General features: G+C 45.4%; 1 protein-coding gene across 2 annotated transcripts in view; it reads left to right on the forward strand.

Annotated features, from left to right (window-relative positions):
* The window catches only part of BICDL1 (BICD family like cargo adaptor 1), a gene marked incomplete at its 5' end in the record, with an annotated part of 95,866 nt that overhangs the window by 63,786 nt on the left and 10,085 nt on the right, over positions 1-21,995 (forward strand). Inside the window, 5 exons of one of the 2 annotated variants that reach the window (XM_082667849.1) lie at positions 5,766-5,882; positions 8,850-8,996; positions 14,499-14,678; positions 15,263-15,481; positions 16,596-16,739. In XM_082667849.1, coding sequence (XP_082523975.1) covers positions 5,766-5,882; positions 8,850-8,996; positions 14,499-14,678; positions 15,263-15,481; positions 16,596-16,739 — 807 coding nt within the window. The remainder of the gene's footprint in view (positions 1-5,765; positions 5,883-8,849; positions 8,997-14,498; positions 14,679-15,262; positions 15,482-16,595; positions 16,740-21,995) is intronic. The other variant, XM_082667850.1, reaches the window with a different exon arrangement.

Consider the following 21,995-nt stretch of genomic DNA (forward strand, 5'->3'; position numbering starts at 1 on the left):
AAAAGATGAAAACTCTAATTCAAAAAGATACATGCACCCCAGTGTTCAAAGCAGCACTATTTACAATAGCCAAGTCATAGAAGCAACCCTAAATGTCCATCAACAGCTGAATGGATAAAGAAGGTGTGCAATACACACACACACACACACACACACACACACACACACACACAAATAAATGGAATATTACTCAACCATAAAAATGAATGGAATATTGTCATTTGCAGCAACATGGATGGACCTAGAGATTATCTTACTAAGTGAAGTCAGAGGAAAACAAATACTATATGATATCACTTATATGTGCAATCTAAAGAAATAATACAAATGAACTTATTTACAAAAATAGAAACAAATTCACAGACATAGAAAACAAACTTATGGGATTAATAGATTATATTAATCTCTATTATATATAATCTCTATTATATATAAAATAAACAAGGACTTACTGCATAGCACAGGAAACTATATTCAATATCTTGTAATAACCTGTAGTGGAAAAGAATCTGAAAAAGCGTGTGTGTGTGTGTGTGTGTATAACTGAATCTCTTTGCTATACAACTGAATAACACATACTGTAAATCAATCATACTTCAATTAAAAAATAAAAATAAAATGGTAGATCTCTCCTACTATAATTTCTAAGTTAATTGGCTCATTTTTTTTCTTTTCACAAATAAGTTAAATGGATGCTCATGTGTAACTAATGCAACTTCCTTGCCTCCATTTAACAAGAAAGTATATAGTTGGTACTCCTCTGGTGGCGCAGTGGTTAAGAATCTGCCTGCCAATGCAGGGGACACAGGTTCGATCCCTGCTCCGGGAAGATCCCACATGCCACGTAGCAAATAAGCTTATGCACCACAACTACTGAAGCCCACGTGCTCCCGCATCTACTGAGCCCGTGTGCTGCAACTAATGAGCCCACATGCTGCAACTACTGAAGCCCACGCACCTAGAGCCTGTGCTCTGTAGCAAGAGAAGCCAACGCAATGAGAAGCCCGCGCACCACAACAAAGAGTAGCCCTCGCTTGCTGCAACTGGAGAAAGCCCACACACAGCAATGAAGACCCAAAGCAGCCAAAAATAAAAATTTAAAAAAAAGTTTAAAAAAGTATATAGTTAACAGTTCTACTTTGGCCAGTTTAAACAAATTTAAAATGTTACAGTTTAGTGAAATATTCTTATATTGCTAATCATGTCAGTTGGAAAAGTAAGCATGGAACAGCTCTGCTCAGTGGAGAGAAAGTAATCTGGCCTAGATGGTACTTGACCAAATCAAGCATATCGGGCAGAAGGAACACACTGTCAGTTTTTTTTGCCAATTTGAGGATTAATTAAATAATAAATAATTACCTGAGCACTCAGATTATAAAAGTAGTTCATTTCAGATAGTTCAAGAAATGTATGTGTTAAACTTTTCAGCATTCTTTAACAGAACTAGAGTTATTTCTTGAATGTCTTGTTTTCTTTATTCAATCTTTATGCAATGAAAGTAAAAGAGATGTTTTTGAGAACATTAGAAATAAGTATCTAAAGATTAAAACATTTCATAATACCCAGTGGTGGCAAGGTATTAGGAAGCAGGCATATTTGCACTTTGTCAGTAGGGGTACAGTAAATTGATCCAACATTTTTGGAGGACAGTTTGGCAGTTCCTATAAAAATGAATATGCATTCCTTTTATCTAGTAATTCCACTTATAGGAATTTATTCACTTATAGGGTATTCTCCTACAAGTACAAAGATTGATTAGCAAGGATATTTTTTGAAAGCACTGTTTATAATAGCAAAGAATTGAAATACTCTATAAATGCTCATAAGCAAGGACTAGTTAAATAAATTATGGTATATTCATATAACTAAATGCCAGACAACTGTTAAAAAGAATAAGGTAGATTTACATATTGACATAGAAAGATGTTAAAACACTATATGTATTTTTAAAGCCAAAATTTTAGTAATGTTTTAGATAGATAGATAGATATGAATAGAAAATTTCTACAAAGACTCACAAGAAGTATCTCTAATATGGATGATATTAGATATATCACTGGAGAGTGGTACTACTAATTAGGAATAAGTGGGGACTTAAACTTTCATTTCAGTCCTTCAGTTCGTCTTAATTTTTTTTCTCTAAACATTTGTTGCTCTTTTTTTTTTCTAATATTTATTTATTTAGGCTGCGCCACGTCTTAGTTGCAGCATGTGGACTTCTTCTTAGTTGCGGACTGGGCTCTTAGTTGCGGCATGCAAACTCTTTAGTTGTGGCATGCATGTGGGATCTAGTTCCCCGACCAGGGATCGAACCCAGTCCCCCTGCACTGGCAGCGTGGAGTCTTAGCCACTGGACCACCAGGGAAGTCACCTGTTACTCTTATTATTAAAAAAATTTAAGAGTTTAAGAATAAAAGAATATCTGAGCTAAAAGCATACCATCTTTTCTTATATTCACCTATGATTATAGATGTCATTCTCTGCCACAGTTTTGCCACAGCTGTTACTGGCTGCTTAATCAGGTACAGTAGTCAAAACTCATCATTTTGAGAAGTAAACTGTAAGTCCCATGCCTGTCATTTTCTGCTTTCAAAATGAATTATCCTAATATAACCCCACGACCACCAAAAAAGGTCCCAGGGCCATGACTAGCTGCCCTAAACTTAGAAGGAGAAAGTTTTTTATCTCCAAGAGAGGTATGGCTCCTGGATATTAAATAGCTTATCTTTGCAAGGCCACCAGGAGAACAGAACTGAAAGGTATGGCTGCCGAATATTTCTGTATTTCCCTGTATTTTTTAGCTTGACCTTCATGATGTTGGCCAAGTCACCAAACAGGCTGTTCTCAGTGGACTTATGCGTATGACAGCTCCTTATAATATACACATGGTGTTCTCAGTACTTGAGTTTTTTTAAAAAGCAAACAACTGATCCTAGTTGCCCTAAACTTGTAGCAATGTGATATTCCTTTCCTTTCTTTATTTCCCTACACTTCAGTGATTAGACTCAATCCCACAAAGTCCTGAATTACAAATAGGGAAATGGGCATACCTTCAAACCTGCCTTTTTTGTGTTACAGTGTAAAGGACGAATATGTCTATAAATTGGGAAAGTGAGACTCCAAGAGGTTAAATGACTCATATAACTCATACCCATATCTATGGTAGGACAGGAACTCTTAACCCTGACCATCTGACCCTTAACTTGTTTTTCCTTTCATCATACATCCCTCCTCTCAGGAGCAGGGCAGATCTCTTCAGAAAGACCACTGTTATTCTGGCTTACTCTCCTACTTGAAGAACTTCAAAGAAGCTCTGAAATCCACTATGGAACTAAAATTGGCTTTGTAACCTTTCTGATACTTTGTTCAGAAAGCATTTAGAACATTAGAGTTATGTCAAACTTCAGAGATTATTATTTAATTTATGTGCAGAAATAGCTAATATTCATTCTGGTAGTCAGGTCTAAGTATCTGAGCCAGTTTCCATCTTTGAAAAAGAAGAAAATAATATACTTTGGAAGGTGCATTAGCTCCTTACAGATGGTACTTATATGTCTGATTGATCCGTTCCCCTCCATCACCATCACAGACAAATGACTGGCCACCTGACTGGAGGTGGCCATGGTGTGGTGGGAGAACACAGAACTGGGAGGCTGAAGACCAGGGCAGTGCCACTCCTTTCAGCCTCCACCTCCTTGTCTGCAAAATGAGGCCATCAATTCCTGCTTCTTAGGGCTGTTGGAGATTCATATGAGAGCTGTAGGTTAGAAGTCTTTGTGAACAGTATATCCTTGGGCACATCTGAGGAGTCAGACAATTAAAGGAAACATTATAACATAGTGGTTAGGAGCTGAGACTTTGGTGTCATGCTTCCTGGAGGGAAGAGACAAATTTTATTTCTAGGAAGATCACTTTGAGAGGAGACTGTCTACGGGAGCATTTCTGATACCACCTGGGCTAGATTTGTAGCCCTCAGTGCATCTCTGTGGTTGTCTCATGATTCATGTCAAGGCAGTGATGCTCAGAATGAGGTCAGCTGCCTGAATTACCCAGTGCTTTGTAATCTGAACATATTTGAAACCCTGATAGTCAACTGAATTCAGTATAGGCAATCGAACTGCAGCATTTATAAGAGGAAATTTTCCTTATGGGCCCTAAATTCTATTTGAAGAAATTTCAAGAGTCAAATAAAATTGCTTAGTATTAAAAGAAGAAGAAGAAGAAAAAGAAAACAAGCCTTTCTAAATTGGACTCGTGAAGTTAGTTTCAATAGTGAGTGATAGAAATAGGAAAAACTATTTCAAGATACTGTGTAAGAAGGCAGTATTGCAGTCCTAATTTCGGAGTAAGACAGTCCAAAGTTTACCATTCTGATGCTGTCATTCACTAAAATGTGGGGCAGGTTCCCTCACTTCTCTGAGCCTGTTGCCTTGGAAGTAAATTGAGGGTGACAGGCCCTACTTTGGTTGTGACAATTGAGGTAAAGCATTTAGCACAGTTCTTGCACATAGTGAAGTACTCAGTAAATAATACTAATTTTATTTTTAGGCAAGGATGACTAATGTGTTTCTAAGTGATTAAGAAACAAGCTGGTAGTGTCTAAAATTAAATTTAGAATAAGGAAGAAAAAGAGATGGTTTAATTTTCTTTTGTTGTATGTTTTGTAATTGTTTAAAAACTAGCAGTATAGGTTGATTCTTGTGGCGCTGTAGTCTGGGGCAGGGGGCACGTTTGTTGAATCTATGGAACCAAAAAAAGATGGACAATTGGTTATACAGCACTTGAAGATAAAAGGAACTGTTGAACCTATAACCATTACTGTAAGAGCCTCATTGAACAGCTAGCCTACCATTTCAACATTATTACCATCCCACCTCCTCTGAAAGCCTTTCCCAACCATTTCTGCACACCGTGATCTTTCCTGAGAACGCATAAAGCTTACTGACCCTATTTGGCCTCAGAAAAGCACTGAGGCAGTTACTTAACCTGTCCTGTGGCTCTCCTCCACAGGGCAGGGTTCAGGGCTTTCCTCAGTGGGGGCTTGGCTGGGCCCTCCGGAGGATGACTGAGTTCATATCTTTCCAAGGGTGCATTCTTTCAAAGTACTCTCCTGCATATTCAAGAGAAGGTGCTGACACACCAAATGGTATTTGGTGTTTGCTGTGTTTCAGCATTAGAGAATAAATGGATTAGGGTGGGAAACGAGCACCTCAGCCAGCACTCCCCAGAGAATCGAAAGTTCCTTGAGGAATGAACAGAAAAAATCTTAACAGACATGAACCGGGTATTTTAAATAGTACCCATGTTGACTGGAAGTAAGAAATACAGACAGAGATGATTTGCCTGGGCCCCACTAAGAAAATGCATGGGAGAAATAAAGGAATTTCTAAGGTATTAGGTATATTGGTCTTATTCTTCCATGTAAAATACTGAGAATGTCTCTCAATTTAGATGTTTGCTGAGCTTCTGCTGTGTGCAGAATCATAATGATGATAACTAACATTTGAGAACTTACAATTTTCTAGGCCTGTTTCCTCTGATCAGCAAAGTGGTCTTAGACCTAGACAGAGTCATTCATGGTGGAGGTAGGGATAGGGGTTAGTCTTGTTTGGGTGTGAGGGAACAAAGGGACCAGGGATGGGAGACCAGTTTCTCATCGTGTACTTGTAGAATAGAGTTGCAAAGAGATGCTTGAGAAATGAAAGGCAAACCAGTCCTCTTTTGTACAACCTCTAAATCAGCTCTATGGTCTCTTCTGCTTGCAGGCATCAGAAGTTGAGAGACAGCTATCTATGCAAGTCCATGCCCTCAGAGAAGACTTTCGGGAGAAAAACTCATCAACCAACCAGCACATCATCCGACTCGAAAGCCTTCAGGCCGAGGTGAGCCTCCCCGTGCAGCAGTGTTTGGATGGAAGTGCTTTTCTTATTGGAGGTGCCGTGCCAGGTCTTTTAGACAAGGAGCCCTCTGAACAAAAACCTGCTCTATCTAAAATCTCTAGGGAGACATATCTGTGAGAAACTAAATGGGGAACACTTGACCATGTTCCTCCAGGTAGCCTGTTGTCTAGAAAAACAAGGTTGCTCAGAGTTACTGCTGAGTGTGTTGAAATTATGAATGCCCTACTTTTTACTGAGTATGTTGATCCCTCAAAGAACATCCATGCCAATCCTAAATAGAAGATTGGAAAGGGAATCCTCCCTTCCTCCATTCCATTTGGGTCCAGTTCAGTCCATCTTAATAGGGCCTATTATTCTCACTTATAAACTGAGAGTAATAGAAGTGTCTACTTCATAGGGTTGTTGTGAGGATCTGATGAGTTAATATGTGGAAAGCACTGTGTGTGGTGTTTGGAAGAAAGTAATGTTATTGAAAGTATATGAGAGGGCAGGCAGGGTCTATGGCCTGAGAGGGCCAGAGGGGGAAAAAAGTAGCACTCAGGGGACAATACTTTGAGAATCCAGTTGTGGGGAGGAGAGGGGAGGGGTCCTATCACCAGTCCAAATGGGGGCTGTCTCCTGAGGAGGCTTCCACCTAATCTGCTCCCAGGACCCCTCAGCCAAGTGTCCGAACAGTAGCCCTTTGGCTGAGTCACACTTTGAGGGACGGTCTAGCGCCACATGATCGTGCACCCCTGAAGGAACCAGCCAGCGTGGTCAGGCCCAAGAGGCCCAGATGGCTGCTCTCCTGCTTCATAAATGACATGAAGATGTTTTTCCTAAAGTCTGTCCATATCTTCTCTTTTCTCCTGGCTCTCCCTTCCTTCTTCCCTTCCCTTGGAATTCCTACTGGTATTGAGCAGCAGGTTCTTGAAGTAAGTAGTTTGTGCTGGTGGGTTTGGCATGCCTGTCTGTGACGGTCTGTGTGCATGATGTGCTGTTCAACCACCTCTGCCGAAGTCTGACTCCATCGAGTTGCCTGTTTTCCTTTCCCCACCGCCCCCAATTCACTGTTTCTAGACCCTCATGACACAGGGTCTTTCCCAGGAATATTTATGGCCAGATTTGGTCCCAGGTTTCAGGGTATGTAGGATGGGGTGAGGGAGTTGGCTGCCTAATGCCAATTCCTTGCTTCATCCAATAACACTGCTACTTTTAAAAGCCAAGCTATGAAATTGTTTATTTCAAATAAGTTACTTCACATAGAGCTGAATTGCTAAGTTTTTTTAAGGGGTGGGGCTGTGTATCAGAACCATATTTACCTCATGACTTCACTAAGTGGAACTTGGGAAACAAAGGTGATCCATGGGAAGGAAAATGTAAAGGTCAGAGGGTATTTAAATGAAAACCAACTAGAGTAAGAATTCTCTTCATGTGGGTAACGCTGCTTCAGTGTGGGGAATAGTGGACCCATTCACAAAAGGGCCTGCTCCTTTCGGTCCCTTACCCAGGTGCACACTTGAGAGACAGTGTTTCTTTGTTTGGCCAGATACCTGATCCCTCTGGACAAAGGCCACATACTTCATTTCCCCAGGACAGCATCCTATCTGATAGGTGGGTGGCCAGGGAAGATCTGTGCCCTATGAACAGAATTCAGAGAGTGAGAACAGCCAAAAAGCAGGGGGAAGGTAAAGATTTCAGAGGACTTGGGACAAGTTAGACATTCATTTCCAAATCTCCCCTGGAAACAGTCTGAGGTTGGTCCTTTTAGTGAATTGTCATGCTAGACTAGAGAGTGTGGAGAACATCTTAAACACAACAGGAGAATATTCACAAGAAACTGGTTGAGAGATCATTCTAGCAGAAAACTGATAAATGGGAGGAGCTGGGGGACCTGCAGGACTCCGAAAGTTCCCAAGGCCACTAGCAATTGAAGGGATTTGGGAAGGCTTCCCATAGCCCCTGAGCAGGGCAGTGTTCTTGGGCTGAAGCATCGCTGGCCTTGGGGAGTGCTGGGCGGCTTCTTACCCAGCATCTCTTTCCTCTTTTCCTCTGCTTTCTCACTGAAACGGAAGAGACAAGACAGACCTTTCTAAAAGAAGGTCTGTATCTTTCTTGAGACTAGCTAGATACTCAGTGTACAAACATATCAACCTGTTTAATAAAAAGAGAAAAATTGCTTCTATTCACAAACTTCTTGCTCAAGCAAAAGATACTTTAAGTAAAATCAGTTATTTACTTGTGTGTATGTCATGTTCCTTCCCAGGACACGGGCTGATGCAGGCATTGCTCTGTTTTCTGTATCCTTCTGGCTCCCCCATTAACCCGGGGTCTGGACCATGACTCAAGAGCCAGACCTGCCAGCAGTGGGGGAAGGACAAAGGAGAGACATAGAATATGAGAATACAGCAGCTCCAGAGACTGTCTTGGGCATTTTCTTGTGCTCAGGACTTAAGAAAGAAGAATGGTCCCACAGATTAGGTTCCACTGCCCCATAAACTGTGGGGTTGAAGTAAGTTGTATGCAGGGGACTTCCCTGGTGGTCCAGTGGTTAAGACTCCGTGCTTCCACTGCAGGGGGCACGGGTTTGATCCCTGATCAGGGAACTAAGATCCCACATGCCGTGCGGCAGGGCCAAAAAAAAGTTATAGGCAGCAAGGTGGGGCCCTCCTCTGTCTTATCTGTGGAATTTCCAGAGAGCACTAACCTTCCTTGCCTCTGCCTGGCACCCCACATTCCAGCTTCCCCAAAGTTCAACTCCTACCCCTTCCCAGACAGGTTTCCAAAGGGGAGGGGTTTTCTCCTCAGCTTAAGAGTTCACAGCTGTTCCTTCAGAGGTAGAGGCACCAGGGCCCTGCGCAGAGCACTTGGAGAGACACCTGCCTTCATGTTTCGGGGCTGGTCCCTCCCTCCCTACTCATCAGCCCGGGTGTAACTCCACACCACCCTTGTGGCTCTCCACCCTTTCAGATCAAGATGCTGTCGGATCGGAAACGGGAGCTGGAGCACCGTCTCAGTGCCACCTTAGAGGAGAATGACCTGCTCCAAGGGACTGTGGAGGAGCTACAGGACCGGGTGCTGATCCTGGAGAGGCAGGGCCATGACAAAGACCTCCAGGTACTGGGGCAGAGAAGCAGTCATGTAGGACCAGGGTCAGGTCAAAGGAGTGCTTAGCTGCCCAGCCAAAGGGAAAGGCTGGGAGGCCAGTGCCACTACCGGGGTCAGGAGTGGGTAAAGCTGAGAGGTCTCTCCTTGGGCCCGGTTATGGTTCTCCTCAGGCTCTGCTAACTGGGCTGGTCTTTCTCTGCCGAGAACAAGCGCATTGCTACCACAGGTCATCCTTCCAATTTGTTCTGAGCCACTGGCCCCAGGAGCAGTTTCACTGAGTTCTTTCTGGGCTGTTAACATGACTGGAACACCAGGAGTGCTGTTCTGCCTCCTGGGGTTTGTGAAACCTGCCGGAGATTTCAGAGGGATCCTGTGACTCTGTGCTTGGCTCACAGTGCTCTCTGCTGCTGCTTCCCCAGGCTGATGCATTCAGTTGGCTGGCACTGAACAGAAACCAAGAAGCTGCCCACTGAACACAGCAAGACTTATATCCTGATTCTGCCAGTTGTTAACAAAGGCACAGGCTGACCCCTCTATGAGCCTAATTAGCCTCTTTTTTCTTCCTAAAGGAAATTGCTTCATGGCTATATTTGTACTTATTTGGGAACTGCCACCAGGCCTCAGCTGAATCCCAAAGCTCACACTTGACAGGAAACAACCCCCTAAACAAAACGGTAATCACTCAGCCTCCCCAGAAATAGAGTGTAGCATCTGCTGCCGAGAAAGCTTTGCTGTGCTAGCCTAGGACCACTGGGCCCAGTGGCTAAGAATGCGCTGCTTCCCCTTAGGCGTCCTCTGAGTGTGCCAGGGAGCGGAGTAGATTGCAATGGTGCCATTCGTGTGGAAGTGGTCAGCCAAGTATACTCAAGTGCCAGGTGTGTCCCCACCCAAAGACCAGGCCTCAGAAGGCCCCACTGGGCTCAGCAGTTGGCTGTTGAGGAAAGCCCTCAGTTGGGGAGACCTCTTAGGCTAAGGAGACCTCTTAGGCTGAGGTCACTTGACACCATCAGTTAAATGGCCATCTGAGTAATTAACCTCTTTTAGGGCAAATTAACAGTTTTTCTCTCTCCATGCTTTTATACCTTCAGCTGAGAACTTTGTATGAGTGGGGCCTCAGTAAATGTTGAATAGAAAATGATGCTGGCTAAAGCCTCACAGCAGTTTTCAAAATGGAAAGGAGTTTGTTCATATTTTAAGGTTGACGACGATAATAGCATGAACATCTGTATGCCGCTTTACAGAGAACAGAGTGGTTTTGCATATATTCTAAAACTGAGGCTTAGAAAGATGAATCCTTTATCCTAAGAAGTGCAGTAAGTCCTTGGTAGAATCCAGAAGAGGACCCTCCTACCTGCTTTACCTGGTGCTCAATGATAGCTTCCAGTGTATCACTTGCCTCTGGAAGTCAGTGTTTCAGCATTTATTACCCCATCAGGCACTCTCCTGAGGGTTGCTGAGGTAGAGTATGGAGAGGAGAAGGAAAAGAAGTACAGAAAAATGGGAAAATGGCCCTGCCTAAAACAAACTTCTAGTTCAGCATGAATTCACAAATGAAAAGTCCTTATTTCATATCAAGAATGGGAGACCTGGAGATGGGGAAGAGCCAGGACCAGTGTGGACCATGCAGTGCCTGGCTGGCACAGTGGGCTGTATGTTCTCTAGCAGCCAGAGTCCCCAGTCACACCATGTTCACATCCTCACCATCTGCACACTCGCTGTCTTCCAATCGGGCTTCTTCAAGAGTAAGAGCGTATCACTAGTGCAGGGCCTACATCAAGTCAGGGAGTTCCCACCTTGATTTGGAAAATCTGCATTTATGGGCTGAAGTCTCATCTTTCCGAACTATTTGTAATTTTTTTCCTTTTATTCATATAAAAATCTCCTTAAGGTGTTGCTAATTAGTTCTATGGATGAAATGGCCTGTACTGATACAGAAATAGAAATTTCAGCTCACTCAGGGAGTAGGTGAATGGTCCTAAATCAGACTTGTAAAATGTAGAGCTAGTGGCCTTGGAATGTACCTAATCCCATGATTTTAATCCTTTTCCTCAGACAAGGGATGAGAAGAAGGCTGAGCAGGCAGGGCAACAGGGCTGCCACAGGCAGAGTAGCCCCCTTTAATCTGGTTTACTGTGTAACTGGGGTTCTACTGTCAAACACAGATTTTTTAAACCACGGATCAAATCCAACTCTGATTTTTTTTTTCAGGCTGAGCAGGGATAAAAATTATTACTTATTGAGCACCCAGTAAATTTAAAAATCAGGCATTTTGCTGAACTCTTAATACCCAGTAAAGGATTTGTCCCTCTGAGGGCAACTTAACTGCCCTATTTCATACGAAGCTGAGCATCTTATAAATGTGTGCAGGGGCCTTGTCCCACTCAGTGGGTGGCTTTCATCAGCAGAGAATACAGGCCCTGCTTACTGTAGGGACCCAGGAAGCAAATGAACTGCAGTCTAGACCTCGCCCTGACTCTGGGTGTGTACCATTAGGGAAATCACTTAGCATCACACCATCTCAGTTCCTGCAGCGTAAAACGGGGAGAGTGCCCCCACTTCTGCCAGCTTTAAGGGCATGAGTATTGAACTTAGTATACTCTCCAATCACAAGACATTTGGTGTCTTCCTTGTTCATACATATAAATACATTTGGTTTCATCTTTGTTTTATAAAGGGTGATATTTCTTATGTTAGAGGGTTCTTATATTTAATAGACTCTTCCTTGCTTTGGTTTGGTTTTTCTGAGTTTGGATCAATTATTGACCAGAGAGGGCAGACCTGTCCTGGTCTTTGTTCTTTTGCTGTTATAATTAATTAAGCACCTTTGAGTGTGCATGAGTAATTGAACTAATGTTGTCCAGTGACTAAGAACTTGTACTTGTCTGTGCTGAACTTCTCCTGCTGAGATGTATGTGGAGTTGTCTAGAAAATAATTGCAAAGCATTTTGTCAATTTAGTAAATGCCGTTTGTAATTGTGCCAAATGCTTCCTAGGCATATCTTAAAAAAAAAAAACCAAAGCCTAATTTCTTCTTTCTGAGTTTCCTCAAAACCAAGGCTGGAGGAGTTCCCACTGGACCAGCAGGTATTGCTGATCCACTGGAACCATGCAGAGCAGGCTTGCCAATTCCTTTTTCATTCTCCAAGCAGCCAGGCTCCAACCTCTTCCTAGTTAAGGCACATCCAGACCACTGGTGCCATTAGCAAATGTTCTCTGATACTGGACCAGCAGAAGAGAGGCTCCCAGGGCACCAAAATGATTGGCTGCGGGCTCTGCAAGGCAGCTTGCCCCATTCATGAGAACCACAGAGCTCTGAGTTGCCCACTGCCCCTTCGTCTCTGCATCTCTGCAGGAGCCATAAGCCCACCTGGATGACAGTCTGGAAAAGACAATACAGTGTTCACTCTTTTTAATGAACAGGGATGACCCAGAAATGCCATTTTATAAAAGGATAAAATAATTAAATTTAAATCCCCAGAAGTTCTTCTCCCATCCTCACCCCCAAAAATATATTTTAAAAGGAGGGTGGGCAGTCCACAAATACAAGAGTAGGAAACATTGCTCCTGTGCACGTGTAGTATATGGACATGTGCATAGCAGTTAGCAAACAGATTGATTCTGCAATTCGGGTCTGTTGTGCTAAATGTAAGTGTAGTGATGGAGTATATTAGTAAGAGTGTGGCATTTAGCAGCCACAGTAGGGTCTCCCCTTACATTCAGCAGTAACAACCTCACCAGGTAGCAGTGCCCTGTTTGGACTCCACAGGGAAGGAGCCACAGAGAATGTAGAGAAGGGTGAAGTAGTGGCAACGAAAGAGAGGGAAGGAGCCCTGGCCCGTAGGTCATGATGCCTGCGTTGCTGTCCCCTCTCTACCACTGGTGTCGCTCTCCTCCTCTGAGCTTCTAGTGCTATGTAAGGCCCCTCCCAGGCCTAGGGCCTTATCTGTAAACCATGAGGTATGACACAAAGTAGGGAGAGACTGCTTTTCCCATGGGTTTGGGAACTCTTGGTATTACTGCCCAGATGTTATTCCAGATCCCACCCCTAGCTCCTTTCCAAACAACCCTTTTCCTCTTAATTTTTTCATTAAAGTACAACATGCATATAGTAAAGCATACAGATCATAAGTGGATAGCCCATTGAAGTTTTATATATACCTGTGTGAACACCATCCACATCAAGACATAGCCCATTATCAGCACCCACAAGTCTTCCTCCTGCCCCCTCCCAGTCAATACGCTAACACTTCCTCAAAAGCAAACTTCTATTCTGACTTTCATCTCTTTCATCTCAATGAAGTTTTGGAACTTTTTATAAATAGAATCATACATTATATATTGTTTTGTGTCTGGTTTTTGCTGAACATCATGTCTAAGAAATTCATCCATTTTGTGGCATAGAGTAAGCAGTATGTTCTTTTTTTCACTGCTGTGTAGTATTCCAGCATGTGAATATATCCATTCTATCTTTATTGGTGTTTAGATTGTTTCCCATCTGTGGCTTTTATGAATAATGCTGCTGTGAACATCCTGTTTGTCTTTCATCTGCATTTTCAGTCATTTATTACTGGGTCTGCACCTAAGAGTGGAACAGCTTGATCATAGGATAGAACAGCTGGATCATAGAATAGTAGAACAGATCTGCATTTCACTCATTAGAAACTGCCGAACAGTTTTCCACAGTGGTGGTTCATCTTCCATTTCCACCAGAAATGAGAGTCCCAGTTATTTTACATCCTCATCAGAGCTTGATATTATTATTCTGTTACTATTATTTATTTTAGCCATTCTGGTGAGAGTCTAATGGTGCCTTACTTTGTATGCCTGTATGTTTGCGTGTTGAACATTTTATTCTGGAGAATTTCAGATGAACTCAAAAACAGAATAAGACAGTGACATCCCACGTAACCCATTGTCCAGCTCTACAAACCGTCCATTCCTGGCCAGTCCCGCCCTATCTTCATTACATCCATTTGCTCCCCTCTCATTTTGAAGTAAATCCCAGAATTTTTATAATTTCATCTGTAAATAAAGAATACCTCTAAATAAGAACATAAAAAAATATAACCACAGGACTAGTACAGCTAGAAACTTCAGCAATATTTCCTTTAATATCATCAGATATCTAGTCAGTGTTCAAATTTTCAGTTGTCTTATAAATGTCATTGTTTTTCACATTTTTCATTTGAATCAAGATACAAATTAAAATATGCCCACATGTAGCAGTTGGCTGATATGTTTCTTAAGTCTCTTAATCTATAGTTTCCCCCTTTATCTTTCTTTTTTTTTTCTTGAAATTTATTTGTTGAAGAAACTGAGCTATTTGTCCTATAGAATTTCCCAAATCTGGATTTTGCTGACTGCATCCCCTTAACATAGTCTAGCCAGTTCTTCCCTCCTCTGTATTTTTCTGTAAACTGGTAGCAGGATCTAAAAGCATGACTGGGTTCAGGGTCAGTTTTTCTGTTTGGGTTCAGCCCGCCTCACCACCGTTTGCTGTCTCTCTGAAAGCTGCATCAGAGCCAGCTGGAGCTCCAGGAGGTACGGCTCTCCTACCGACAGCTGCAGGTGAAGGTGGAGGAGCTCACTGAGGAGAGGAGTCTGCAGAGCTCTGCAGCCACCAGCACGTCCCTCCTGTCTGAAATAGAGCAGAGCATGGAGGCCGAGGAGCTGGAGCAGGAGAGAGAGCAGGTGCTGGCATCGCCACCGCTGTGGCACGTGAGGTTGCCCAGGGATCCTGGGGCAGACCCTGGCCTTTGAGAGCCCGTCGGCCATCCCTGTCACCCCGTGCCTGCTGTTTAGTTTCAGCCTGGCAGGGGCCCGTGGTCTGCACTTGTGCAAGCCCCTAGGCCTGCTGGCTGGAGCTGTCACGAAGCAGTGCCTCTTAGGAAATGCTTGTTGACTAATATCAGCCTCATACCTCTTGTATTGACAGGGTTTTAGAACATTCGTGATCCATCCAATTAGCTTCTTTTCATTCTACTCATAACCACTCATTCCCCCAATCATGCACTGACTTCCACCAAAGTAACAGACTGTATAAAGATGTGCTTTATGTGCAAATGGGAGGGGCTTGAGGACAGGGAAAATAAGAATTGGGACTCTGTATAGGTGTACTGGGCCCAGAATAAGTATCAGTATTTCTTGGGACAGGTGATTAAAAAAAAAAAAAAACTTTCCCTATAACTAGTATCTTGGATTCATACACTAGAATAAGATGGCTGGTGGCAGTCTTCTCTAGAATCCATAATCAGGAATAATTCTTTGTGGGGCAGCTGAGACTGCAGCTCTGGGAAGCCTACTGCCAGGTTCGCTATCTCTGCTCACACCTTCGAGGAAATGACAGCGCCGACTCGGCCGTCTCCACGGACTCCTCAATGGACGAGTCTTCAGAAACGTCGTCTGCCAAGGATGTACCAGCAGGCAGCTTGCGCACTGCTCTCAGCGAGCTCAAGAGACTGATACAGAGCATTGTGGATGGCATGGAGCCCACGGTAAGAGGCCAAGCTGAGAGCTCCTTGCTCCACAGAACCTGGCTGGTGGGAGGTTGAAACCAAATGCAGAGGGTGAGGTTAACCCTAGAACTGGAACCTTATAACGTCTGCAAGAATTTCTTCTGAGCCCTCGTCTGAGAGCACTGAACACTGGGGAGCAGGCAGAGGGCCCGATGCTGGGGATGGAAGACTCTAGAGTCCCTTCCTGCAGGCACAGGATGCAGAGGAGGCCTCCCTCCATGCGGTTACGTGCAGGCCACAGGGACCTCGAGTGTGAGGGCTTTCCTGGGAGGCCTTTGACTGTAGAAATTTGCATCCCGGTAAAAACTGCAAGTTACTTTTCTGTAGTCCCTTGGTCCTGGTGGTGGAGTTAGCTGTGAACAGGCAAAGTTAAAAGATCTGAAGCTTCTCTGCTCGAAGGCTAGAAGTGAGCACGGAAAGTTGGGATGAGCAACAACAAGGGCCTTTTAGAATTCCAGATGTGGCTCCTCTTGTGGAGGAGAGGAACATTCCCACAGGCTTCCCAGGCACACGGGCATTTCTTCCAGCGTCATGTCAGATTTCTGCCAGACTTACTCTCCATTCACCACCCCAGCTCTCGGGTTGTTGTTTTTCTTCAGGTTTCCTCCTCCTACAGAATGGTTGCATCTCTCTACCCATATGAGGTGAAGTAAGGTGAAAGGGTGGTTGGCCTTACCTGAACATGCTGTGTTGATTTGTGGAACGTACTGTAGGGTGGAGGCCGGGTCAGTGTGGGAAAGGGAGCTGTCAGAGTGAGGTGTGCTGTTGGCTCCACACAATTTCCCTTCCCCGAAACCTGAAACAAAATAAATGTCTAGTTGTTGTTTGCACGTTGAAATTGAGCAAGAGAATCTCTCTCCTCTAACCCTCTATTTCTTCCCTCCTCTGCCTCTCTTTTTCTCCTCTCTCCCCCTCTCCTCATCCCCCCACTATCTTGTGTTTCCCCAAACCGAACCATCTCTCTGCTCCCCTCCCCATTGCTCCCCTTTCCTCTTTCTCTCTCCCTTCTGCATCTCTCCCACTAACCATCTCTCGACTCCCCTCCACTCTCACCACCTCTCTGGTTGGCCGGCTCTCTCTCTCTTGCTGTCAGAGCTCCCGGAGAATTGATGATGACTCCTTAGAAGAACAGATAAGGCAGACCAGTGAGGATTCGAGAGCCCTAAGGGAACTCATGGAGGGAGAGAGGGGTAAACTGAGGCAAAGCCTAGAAGAGCTGCAGCGGCTCCACAGTCAGGTGAGCACCCCCATCCTCACCCCAGCGCAGGATGTGCACGTGTCCCCAGCTCCCTCAGGACCCCTGTGAGTTTCCCTCTCCCACGTCTCTTTGAGAAGCAGCTCTCCTCTGACAGATCTCAGGGGCAGTGACCTGAAGTTGAGGTGAACTGGGTGTCTTCAAGAAAAGAAGCCTAGGACTTCCCTGGTGGTCCAGTGGTTAAGACTCCGCACTCCCATTGCAGGGGGCCCGGGTTCGATCCCTGGTCAGGGAACTAAGATCCCACATGCTGCGTGGCCACGAAGAAGACAGTCCTCTGGTTTAGGCCAAAGTGAAATTGTCAGGGATAAGAATAGCTTGACCCTCCATTTCCTCCAGCGACACACTGCCCTCTGCAGAGCCCAAATAATTGGGTGGATTCTGACAGTTTAAAGTGCCATAGCTCCCAGGACGCTTATTGATGGTTTTCCAGCAGCTTCTGAGCAGGGAAGTTTGCAAACCGAGGAACAATTGATCTTTGCAGGCCTGTTCTCCCTTTGTAAGTGCCGTCACCTCTGCCAGCCTGTTTTTCAGCTTTAGAGGCACTTACTGCTGCTCTCAGTGTTCCTCTCCTGTTTGATCATGATCTCATCTCTTAAGAACACTGGAGAAGGACATCTATATTCTGATCTGAAAAGTTTTAAAGGGCTTAGGAGCAGCCCCACCCAAAAAGGAGCTTCTAAAATCTGTCCTAGGAGATAAATAAACGCTCTTCCCTTTGACTGGGGTCACGTGTGGAGGTTCTGTCCCACTTGTGAGGGACACCAGACAGGTACCATTTTAAACCCTACCCCCTTCTTTCCTTGTCCAAAGCTAGTCATCCCTTCCTGCTACAGGAAGAGATTGCTGAGAGATGGAATTTAAGCCTGGCTTTCACTTCAGTCAGTATTTCTTAAATTTAAAGGAACTTACAGAAATAAACTCCTGCCTTTTTTTGGTTGTACCCATTAGACTTTCTAGTATTATTCTCTTGGAAGATATTGCACCCCCAGCCATTACTGCTTTCTTCTTCTTGTGAATGACCAGATAAGGAGGACAGGAAGATGCTCCTGAAAGCTGTATTTTGTTCCTGGCCAACCCCTGGGAAGTAGGGTTGGGCAGCCAAAGACATTCTTGTGCCTAAAACCTAAGACCCTCAGGTGGTCGTTCGTTTGACTGGGGCGGGGTGGGGGAGTGTCACACCTTCCAAACTCGAAGAATAAAATGCAAGAGAAAGCAGATATAAGAGTTCTTTGGATTAATAAAAGTCGCTTTGTTGCTTCTCTGAATTAGAAAACTGGAAACCCGAGAGGGCATTATTGGGTTCAGAAACATTAGCAAGGTGGAGGTTGCTGAGAGTCTGCTATGGAACTATTTAGGAGACCATCTCTACCAGGGAATTTTCCTTAAAAGTTCAACTGATAACTGGTTTAGGTCAATTCCTGTGGATTCTCTTTCAAAAAACCTCATCAAGCAGATGGTTACACTTGGTCCCAAATAGGATATAGAATTGGGCCTCTGCCAGGGGTCATCTCTTCCTTAGTCAAAGCTGCAAACCTCTTAGTCAAGCCGTCCCTTGGGAGTAACATTGACCTCCCAGGGCAGTGGATGGGATGCGGGTTGAATTACCAGGACAGTGGAAATGGCAGCCATCATGGCGGGCAGAGGTGCCTCGTGCAGTTAGCTCAGCGCAAGCCTGTGCTGCCCGAGACCTCGAGAGGCTCTGGGTGGATGTGACAAGGCCTCTGCACTCTAGGGCCTCTCGCTATCATGAGGGGAGTCAGGCCAATTTTGTACCCTTTGGGGAGCAGGGCCCAGACAAGGTGGCGTATGACCGAGGTTCCAGCAAACGGATCCTAGACCATGGTCTGACCTCGCCCATGATCCAGCCTCCACTCCCACTGCTTTCTTTTCTCTCCTGGAAACTAGGCCAGAGGTAAAAGGTATGGGGCCTGGAAGGTGAAGTGCCTGCAGTACCCCACCCCCTCAGAGGCCTACCCAAATTTTAAAATAAAAGAGAGCCCAGGTTTAATTTAATTGATAATTACTTGTTTGAGGCAGAAACCCATAGCCAGACCTGAAGACTTGCCTCCTGCCCTCTTGATGGCCGTGGAGAGCTCCCTACCCACCCATTCAGCCTTTTCTCCCCCATCCCTGCAGCTCTCCAGTGAGCGCTGCCCGTGGGGTCTGGAGCTGCTGCCGGGAGCCAGGGAGGACCTGCAGAGCAATATGAAAAGTAGTTATTCTTGGCTCCTCGCCAATTCCCAGGCCAATAAGCCAGGTCATGGGAGGCACAGTAAGAAACACAGTCCCCAGCCCGGTCATTTGGCTCCTTTATGCTTGACTGAAGCACATGCCAGTTACTGCAGGGACATGAAAACTCTGGGGAGTGTGTGCTGGGAGCAGTTGAGGCCCTTACTAATGAGATCTCGGTGACCCCTCCTCTAAAATCTCAGCAGGTTCTCTCTCCTCCATCCTCCTAGCCACTGTCCCATTTCAGACCTTCATTCTTTCACACCCTGTCTTTGGTCCTCACTTCCCAGCTGATTGCCTTCCCGCAGCCCAGTCACCCTTCCATATGATATGGATCCATCTTTCTGAAGCACAACTTGAACATGGGACACCGCTTGCACGTTCTAGATTGACTTCCCATCATCGAGTAATGGGAAGCCTCCAGCCCTCTTGGCACCACGGTCTGGCTGCATCCAGCCATCCAGCCTCCATTCCTGTTGTTTCCATCTCACCTCCTTAGCTTTAGCAGAACTGAATGTAGGCTACAGATGGGCGTGGCACAGGCTGCCCTTGTGTTCCCACATCTGGGTCTTTTCTTCCGCTCTCTCTGCCTGGAAGACTCTCCCCCATCACCTGCACGTACAGCCCAGCCCTACTCATCCTTCAAGTTCCTAATCAGGTTTCACTTCCTCCTCAAAACTCTCTTGCTTCCCTTCCTCAGGGAGCCCCCTGGCCCTGCCTTGTCATGGTTACGCTCGCTCCCATCTCATCCTCCCAGTCCAGCCTTAGACCCCCCGCAAGAACAAGCTCAAGGTCTGACGTACTTTTGTCTTCTCCTAAAGCGTCTAGTGCAGCACCTTTCTTAGAGCAGGCATGCAAATGATTGTCAGCCCTGGATATATGACTTCAGGATGTTTCCTTTGATGCTATTCAATCTCGAGGACACCCACCTTAATGGGGAAAAGTGGATTTAGGGGTGGCTGTAACGTAAGTCAGCAGATAAACAAACCCAGTGGGTCCTCATGACAGCGGGAAGGTCTATATGGGGGGAGGAGGGGAGGCACTTACACCCTGAGCGGGGCCCTTGATGTTATTTACTTTGTTTGATCCTCACAACAACTTGATGGTGGGGAATAGTTCTTTTTTTTTTTTTTTTTTTTTTTTGCAGTACGCGGGCCTCTCACTGTTGTGGCCTCTCCCATTGCGGAGCACAGGCTCCGGACGCGCAGGCTCAGCGGCCATGGCTCACGGGCCTAGCCTTTCTGTGGCATGTGGGATCTTCCCGGACCGGGGCACGAACCCGTGTCCCCTGCATCGGCAGGCGGACTCAAACCACTGCGCCACCAGGGAAGCCCAGAATAGTTCTTTTTATTCCTGCTTTTTATGGAACTTATGTGCAGCTCAGAGAGGATAAGTCCTTTGTCACTTTTAAGCTGGCAGTCTCTACCTTGATCAGGTTTTCCAGGCCAAAGCAAAAGGTTCTTGTGGAGTTTTGTCTGGAGCACATTAAATGTTGGCATTTCCTGCCTAGCATGTAGTTCTATCTGTCACTCACTCAGCTGACAGAACACCTGGCTGTCCCACAGCTGGCCTGAGGCCACATCAGGGCTCATTTGGTCTGAGGAGGGCTGGCTGTTTCTGCCAGGTGCTTTCTGGGTCTTGAGTTCTGGCCTACCAGGCTGCGGAACCTGCTAAGAATACGGTGAGGCTGGGCTTCTCACCTGTTGCCTCATCTGCCTCAAGGCTCATTGCACCTGCATGCCCTGGCCTGTGCAGTTGCCCAGCCTGTTCTTCCCTAAGGCTTCTCACCCAGCTCACTGGAGCTGTCCCTGCCATGAAAGCACAGAGCACCAGGTACATTCCCTACCACGCACCTGAGAGTACAAAATCCATTGCCCATAGCGACAACAAATTGTCCTGTATACCTCTTCATTACTGGGTGTCCTCTGATTTGCTCCTCAGTGGCTGCTACCCCAGGAGCTGGCAACTGTGTTGCCTCAGCTTGGGGGGGTCCAGAGTACCTCCAGGGAAACTTGCTCTTCAGCCTTAGTCCTGGGGCCTTTGCTCAGCTTCATTGTCTAAAGATGATTAGACCTGGGCCTTGAAGAGCAGAGGAGTGTACAGAAGGTGATGTCTGTCCCCTTGTGGGAGGGAAAGACCTGTATGGATGGATCTCCCCTTGGAAAGATGTAAAAGTATGTGTAATATTTAATAAGAGGGCATGGTCAGGCATCCTGACTCTAGTCTGATCCTATCAACTGAGACGAAGGGCTCCCCGCCTTCCATTCATTCAACAAATATTTATTGAAAGCTCTACCAGGCAGGGTTTCTGGTTGCAGACAACTGAAACTCGCTCTGCTTAACTTAAGCAGAAAGAGACTATATTGGAATTAAATCTGAAATCTTACAGAATCAACAGGAAGGCTGGAGAACTGAGCGCCAAAACAGGAAGCCATGGGGAGTGGGGCAACAAATCCATTTTTTGTCCATGTACTAACTTCCCAGTGGCCGATGGCTTTGCTGTACCCTTAAGAGCTGCCGCCCCAGGTGGGGGACCAAGGCACCTAGGAAGGGATGTCTCTTCTTTTGGCTTCCTTAGTGGGAGGGCATGCTCTGCCTCCTACCAAGGTCCATGCAGCCAGGAATGCCCCAGATAGGAAGGGATTTTGGATGCTGACTAGCCCAAAAATGACAACTGTCTACTGCACAAGCATTGGGGATTAAGCATTGTATGCACTCAGGCTCTGAGACACACAGATAGATAGGGCACACTTCTCGCATGGCAGAGCTCAAGGTATTCAAGGGGTTACTCTGTACAGTGGGTGGGTTAAGCTGTGGTCACTGAGGGAGCCCCTAGGAGGGGCATCTCACCACCAAAGGTTGACTGCCAGTGAATGGGCTCTAGTGCCATTCACTGAGGCATGGACGACAGAAAAGGTAACAGGCTTGAAGTGAAAGGTGATGACATCATTTTTCTGTCTAAATTCCATGTAGCTTTGACCTGGGGAGCTGAAGGAAGAAGGTGAA

The sequence above is a fragment of the Grampus griseus genome (assembly GCF_964374135.1).
Source record: "Grampus griseus genome assembly, chromosome: 12".
Classification (NCBI taxonomy): Eukaryota; Metazoa; Chordata; class Mammalia; order Artiodactyla; family Delphinidae; genus Grampus; species Grampus griseus.